Genomic DNA, 7,040 nt, shown 5'->3' on the forward strand with positions numbered 1-7,040 from the left:
GAGGACAGACATACTGGAACTCCAGGTGGGATCTCGGCTGCTGGAGGCTGGGTCCCCAAGGCTTCTCGTCAGTCTGGGGCCTCTGAGGATCATCCAGGCTGTGGTCTTCCTCCAGAAGCCAGGGAGGGTCATTTTCCAACATTTCTAGTGACTCTTTGGGTGCAGATTCATTCCAAAGGGCCCCAGGAAAGCCCTGGGGAGCAGATGCTTTGCAGTCACAGAAGGAATTCTGCCACTAGAGAGGGAATGAGCTCTTCCCATGACGAAATGAGCTCAGTGGCTGCACCAGCCTGTGCAACACAAAAACAGGTAGATATGTCCCCCAGGTTGACTACGCCTGGGTCCTGGGAGTTGTCCTGGCCAAACCTGACACTGGGCAAGAAGAACACGTCTTCATGCAGATGAGCCCCTAGTGCTTCGGTGTTCAGTGAGTCCCCTGCACAAACAGACTCTGTGGAGCTGGGGGTGGATAGAGGCCTGTCCCCTGCCTCACTAGAAAAAACTTTTTACTGATACTCCTTGATTTTAGATCATTTGAAGACAGTGGTCCCTCCTGCATCCTTAGATCTCCTGGATGCTGAGTTCCCATGGAAACATCCCAAGCTTAGACTTCTGCTTTTTCCTGTTTCCCTGAGTCCCTATGAAGTCAGCTAGCTCTTCCTAATGTTCACTGGGGCACATTCGTCCATCTTCCCCCAAGTAGGCCTTCCAGTTCCTCCTTCGTGGAGCATGGCAGAGCCCTGCCTTGGCTTTCTCACACTCACCAGGCTGGAAAGGAAACCAGGGGTGAATTTCGACTTCTCTCTGAAAGTTATTTGAAGTACTGGTGGAAAGTGCCAGCATCCTCATGGTTGTTACTTAATCAGGGACTGGATGATTCTCTTCGTTGTTAATCTTGAGCTTCTGCAGCTGTTTGGCCAAGGTGATTGCCGGAAGTCAAAGTGCCCTTAAGGCACATTCCAGCTTAACCCTATTTTAGGGGTTTTAACTCTATTTAAGGGACACCCACATCTCTGGCTGCTGATGGGGATGGTGGGAATTTGGTGAATGCCATATCCAGGAAGTTAACAAACTGTAGAGTAGCTTTCAGGGACGGCCTCCTTCTTGCCTTCCATATAGAATTGTTGGGGCATCACAATGCCAGGCGTGGAGAGGTTCCATCTGTCTGTGTTCTGAGACCTCAACAGAACCAGTGTGTCAGCCGGCCCAGAAGGGGCTTCAACCCAGACCCTTTGATGCAGGATTTGCACCTCCCCAGGGAGAAAGTCCGTGTGGCTACCTGTTCTTAATGCAGAGCAAAGGAAAAACTGAATTGTATTTGTGGGCTTAAAGTTGAGCTCCCATCAGAATCTCTGTAAGTGAGAGCCTTAAGGGAGGGAGAGGGGTTGGGGTTGGGCGGGAGGGCGGTTTCAAAGGCGCTTTGGATTTCTTGTTCACTGGCACTGAGGGAAGGTCAGGTTACCCAGCTACATTGGGAAGGAGCCTTTGAAGGTCATGTTGAGGGTACAGGTCGCTGGACAGAGCCCAGGCTGGGATGTGCAGAGGACCCCTGAGCCTCCGGTTTACAGCCATTTGCTGACACAGATTTATGTCCTTGGCCCACGTTTATTTCCCTTCAGGAGAGCCCACGACCCTAAGCCATAAGTGGCTTTCAGGCAAAACAATGCCTGTCCAAGGTTTGGCCAGCCAAAACAGTTCCATCCTCTCCTAAAACACATTCGTAAATGTAATAGCCTAGCTTCACAAAGGAAATGCCCTTTTGCCTCCAGGGAGGAAGGAAGTCTGGATCTTGGGTTTGTCTTGGGTTTAAGGGATCCACTGGTCCCTTTTTAGCCACTCCCTCTTCTGACAATTTCACAAGCCTAGGCTAAGATAAGTCTTTGAATTCCTCCAAACAAAGCACACTTTCTTGGGTACTTTCATGGTTTTGTTACAAATGTCTGGTCCCTCTGTTCTCCTGGCCAGCTCCTAGGTGTATTTTGATCTGACCAGTTCCAGGGAATTCTTCACTCTCAAAATCTGGAGGACCCATCATCCCTCCATTACACCTCTGTTCCTCTGTGAACGGGAACATGTTTCACTGTCTGACAGTGTAGAAGTGACAGTGTGATACTCAGGAATCTTACTTTGTTTCTTTGTTTTCTGGGGTGACATCACCATCCACACAAAGCTGTCTGAATGTGAACATTTGGTTGATTTTGATGTGGCCCAAACTCCCCCAACGAATGTACCTTCAGGTTAGTTTTCTTCTTTTATATTTTTAAATATTTTGGTAACCTATTGTGAACAGACAGGATCCCATCAGTTGTATGTAGTGAGAAAGTAAAAAAACAAAAACCACTCAGCCTTAGCTGGATGGAAATCTAGTAGTAAGATAGCACTTTATCTGGAAATGGAAATTTCAGCCAGAATCGGAAAACTGTGTCCTGGAAGGAGAAGAGGGTCTGAGGACTGAGCACACTGCTCCACGCTGGAGCATTGGGCTCTGACAGATGTACCTGCTGGGGTCTTCATGGGACAGTCCATGCAGGCCACGATCCTGTGGAGAATTTTCTTTGCCTTTCCATTCACGTTGGCAATTGTATACTTTGCTTTTCCGTCTACATGCAGTTTTACCTTTATCCCAGACAGTTTGGTTGCTTCTCTGATTTTCTCCACTTGTACAGATCATTACAACATTTCCTAACTAGATAAAATTTGACAGGGTAGGGGCAGTGAGGGATGGGTTAGGGTGGGGTGAGATTTAGGGGATGGGGCCACACAGAACAGCATCTGGTGTCATAGATCCCTGATGGGGATAGAACTCATGCCCCTGCTGTGAAAGAATACAGTCCTCCACACTGAAATTCAGGGAAGTTCCTGGAATTGATTTAATGAAAGACATCTAATTAGGAGGAATTTTTGGGTGACATTTTACATTTTAGTTTGAGACCAGTGATTATAGTTCATATTATTTTACAGTTTTGTGATTTGACTAGCCTAAAGGATTTTGGGGGTTTCTTTTTGTATTAAAAGCTAAAGACTTTTTTAATCCCATGGGATACAAAAAAAAAAAAAAAATCTGTAGAATATTTGAAAGAGTGGAGGTTTTGTTCTGAATGCGAGTGCTTTGGTCCACTGAACCAAATGGTAATAACATTTGTAGAAGAGACACCCAGTGAAAGTGACTTTTTTATGTAGTGACCTAACAGCACTCATTGTGTGAGTTATTGGTTGGAGTTTAGAGACAGGCTGTGTTGGGCTAAACTCCTGATTCCTGTTTTCAGCCCTTGAGTAATAATCAGAAGCTTTCTCTGAAGAGAGTGGGGTCAGCTGTCAGACTCCTAGGTATCTACCGGCCAGTAGGGCTGGGATTAAATGCAGCAGCCAGGAGATACGGGATGGAGCAAGAGGTCACCTTGTCCCTTTGTTGCTGCCTGGAGAGATGCTTGTCCATGTGCTGGTGGGACAAAAGCTGTGACTTTGTGGCCAGAGGATGTCTCTGACCCTGCCTTGGTTCCCTGAGGGTGGAGGGACAGCAGGGTCTCCCCGGTTCCTTGACCAGAGAAGGAAACGCCACCCCCCACTCCCATGCCCTTGCTCTCTGACGTCCTCCCAGGACTCATTCCAGAGGAGGTTCTTCAGGATGAACGTCCAGGCCCCACCCCGACTCCTGGAGCTGGGCGCACAGTGCCTGCTGCGCAATGAGGCCTTGGCCATCATGGCTCTGGAGGAGCTGCCCATCGAGCTCTTTCCACCACTGTTTATGGAGGCCTTTGCTGGAAGGCACACAGAGGCCCTGAAGGCGATGGTGCAGGCCTGGCCCTTCCCCTGCCTCCCACTGGGGGCCCTGATGCAAGACCACCAGCCTCATCTGGACACCTTCCAGGCAGCACTCGATGGTCTGGATGTCCTGCTTGCTCAGGAGGTCCGCCCCAGGTAAGGTCAACCTGGCAGACTGGTGAGGCCTGGGGGTGTAAGCAAGGTGCAGACAGGGCAGGTGGATGAGGACTCATATGGAAACAAGCAATTGGATGTATAGGACTGGTTGAGGGGGAGAGGGCAGAAAAAGCATGTGGGCCACCCCCCATTATCCCTTAAAGTGGGAACCAAGGGGGACCTAGAAGCCAGAGGAGCTGTGGTACGTGGAGTGCAGAGAACTCATGGGGTCCTGGTGCCCATTGGCCTCTGCATGGCTCAGCCTTTCCCCTGCGGCCTCACAGGCGGTGGAAGCTGCAGGTGCTGGACTTGCGCCGGAAAACCCACCAGGACTTCTGGACCCTGTGGTCCGGGATGAAGGTCAGTGTTTGCTCACTGCTGGAGCCTGAGCCAGCCCAACCAATGCAGAAGAGGTGCAGGGTGGAGGCGCAGGCGGGGCTGAAGCCAGAGCAGGCCCCTGTGGAGGTGCTGGTCGACCTGTGCATCAAGGAGGACACTCTGGATGAGACCCTCAGCTACCTGCTGAAGAAGGCCAAGAAGAGGGGGAAGCTGCTGCACATCCGCTGCCAGAAGCTGAGGATCTTCACCATGCCCATGAAGAGCATCAGGAAGATCCTGAAGGTGGTGCAGCTGGACTCCATTCAGGACCTGGAGGTCAACTGCATCTGGAAGCTGGCCACGCTGAGCAGGTTCCTGCCGCACCTGGGCCGGATGGGCAACCTGCGCCGGCTGCTGCTGTCTCGCATCCACATATTGCCACATACCACCCCGGACCAGGAGAACTGCGTCAACCAGCTCAGTGCACAGTTCCTGAACCTGCCCCACCTGCAGGAGCTCTACCTGGACTCCATCTCCTTCCTCGAGGGCCGCCTGCACCAGGTGCTCAGGTGAGGTGTGGCGCCAGCTCTGCAGCAAAACCTGGCCTCTTTCATTTCTTTACCATCGGGGTGTCTATTTGTGCCTGCTGGGGACATGGCCAGTGTGCACAGGCCACTTGGAAGTCCTCACGGTATGGCCGCTCTGTCCCCGGGCTTCTTGTCAGGTCACCTCCCTGGTTAGGGTCAGAGGCGTGGCCTAGGTTAGATGCTGCCAAATGGGACTTGTGCTGGGAGTCCGCATAGTGGGGGTCAGGTGTGATGCCCTTGGGAATTCTTTCCGAGAGAGTGATGTCTTAGCTGAGACGATGACAGAGAATGACAAAGAATTGTAGGTGATGATGGATGAATTGTAGGTGATGATGGATGGTTTGTGACCCCCGGATATCTGGGGGATATGCACCCAGGGATCGTCTGTAACTGCTGGGACCCACCAGCCCATGTCTACTGCATCCAGCCTGCTGTTGAATTCAACTAGCCGTGTCCTGTACAAACATCTTAATTCCTGTGAACAAAATACTAGTAAGCTGAAATAGGCAAATAATCTTTGTTTACAGTTTGTTTCCCACATTAAAAATAGTTCATCATTTTGTGCAGGGGGAGGTCATAACCATATGAGCATGACCTTCCCCCTGGAAGAACCCCTGCCTTCCTGTCAAGGAGGTGAGAGGCCAGCTCCAAGCCAGTGAGATCCCCTGTGTTCCTGTGAAAGGGGCCTCTCCTCCCCATATCCCTCTGCCCCTGACACTGACTGCTCTGTCTTTCCCCAGGTGCCTGAACACCCCTCTGGAGACCCTGTCGATCACCAATTGCCTGATTTCGGAGTCAGACCTGACATACCTGTCGCAGTGCCCGAGCGTCAGCCTGCTGAAGGACCTTGGCCTCAGCGGGGTCAACCTGACCAGCCTCAACTTGGAGTCCCTGCAGGTCCTGATTGAGAGGACCTCAGCCACCCTGCAGGAACTGGACCTGGATGAGTGCGGCATCATGGACTCTCAGTTCAGTGCCCTCTTACCCTCCCTGAGCGGCTGCTCCCAGCTCACCACCTTCAGCTTCTGTGGCAACCCTATCTCTATGGCTGTGCTGGAGAGCCTGCTGCACCACACCATGGGGCTGAGTAAGCTGAGCCACGTGCTGTACCCTGCACCCCTGGAGAGCTATGAGGATGTGCATGGCACCCTGCACCTGGGCCTTCTGGCTCAGCTGCATGCCCGGCTCAAGCAGCTTCTGTGCAAGTCTGGGCGGTCCAGCATGTTCTGGGTCAGCGCCAGCCCCTGTCCACACTGCGGTGACCAGATCCTCTATGACACCGCGCCCATCCTGTGCCCCTGCTACTTGCCCGACTAGCCCAGCTCATGAGTGGCAGGCTGAGAATGAACACAACAGTTTCAGACAATTTTTCAGTGTAAGCAGGAGAAAGTGATTTAGAGTGGGCAGTGGGGGAGGGCTTGGTGGGATTTTTGGAGAGATATGTTCCTACACAGTTAGAAATGTGAATCTGATTTTTGGAGGGGGAATTTTGGGCTTGGTAGGGTGATGGGGTCATTACCCCTCTGTTGGATTGTTACAAAGAAATAAAGGGAACTTCAATGTCAATCATTTGGTGTCCTCTGTGACCTGTGACCATGATTCTCCCCTTTAAATTCATGACTCTCCTGTTAGTGGTTCTATAAAACGGCCTGAGCATGAGTGGGGCCTAGATGCTCTCTGATAGGCCAGGATCAGCTAAAGGAGTTCAGGGCACCATCTTTCCACTCCCTGTGGTTCTCATTTCCAGGGCATCCACCTCCTCACTTATTTCTGAGGCTGTTCAATCTGTCATCATATACAAGGTGCATCCTCAGGGCCTGGACTGAACTAAGTGTCCAGGAGTGAGCACCGCTGGTGGGAATCTTCTTCCAAGGAACCCCTACTACTAACCCCACCCAGCCACTGGGGTTTTCCTCAGTGGATCCAGCAGATGCAAAACCTCCATCTCGGGCCATGGGCAGTGCCAAGATGGGTTCACTGTACAACGTCAGGCCCGGAGTCCTGGGGCATATTCACCAGCAGACCATCTGGAGCCTTTGGGACACACCAGCCCGTGCCCACCTTCCCACTGCTCAGCTGGATCTGATTCTTTGGGAATCAATGGACTGTAGCCTCCCAGCGTTCTCTGCCCATGGAATTCTACAGGTGGGAATACTGCAGTGGGTAGTCATTCTCTTTTCCAGGAGATCGTCCTAACCCAGGCAGATTTTTTACCAT

The 7,040-nt window shown here is 51.6% G+C and overlaps 1 protein-coding gene across 2 annotated transcripts; it reads left to right on the top strand.

Moving 5' to 3' along the window:
* The first annotated feature begins 1,160 nt into the window (after positions 1-1,160).
* On the top strand, positions 1,161-6,389 carry LOC132344499 (melanoma antigen preferentially expressed in tumors-like). 2 transcript variants are annotated; one of them, XM_059884122.1, is made up of 5 exons: positions 1,161-1,354; positions 2,171-2,237; positions 3,599-3,918; positions 4,203-4,805; positions 5,564-6,389. In XM_059884122.1, the coding sequence occupies exons 2-5, from the start codon at positions 2,202-2,204 to the stop codon at positions 6,138-6,140; spliced, it is 1,536 nt and encodes a 511-aa protein (XP_059740105.1). In that variant the 5' UTR covers positions 1,161-1,354; positions 2,171-2,201; the 3' UTR covers positions 6,141-6,389. The 2 variants fall into 2 exon arrangements, with proteins under 2 accessions (XP_059740105.1, XP_059740106.1); XM_059884123.1 differs by lacking the exon at positions 2,171-2,237.
* Positions 6,390-7,040: the final 651 nt, after the last annotated feature.

The sequence above is a fragment of the Bos taurus genome, chromosome Y (genome assembly GCF_002263795.3).
Source record: "Bos taurus isolate L1 Dominette 01449 registration number 42190680 breed Hereford chromosome Y, ARS-UCD2.0, whole genome shotgun sequence".
NCBI classification, from domain to species: domain Eukaryota; kingdom Metazoa; phylum Chordata; class Mammalia; order Artiodactyla; family Bovidae; genus Bos; species Bos taurus.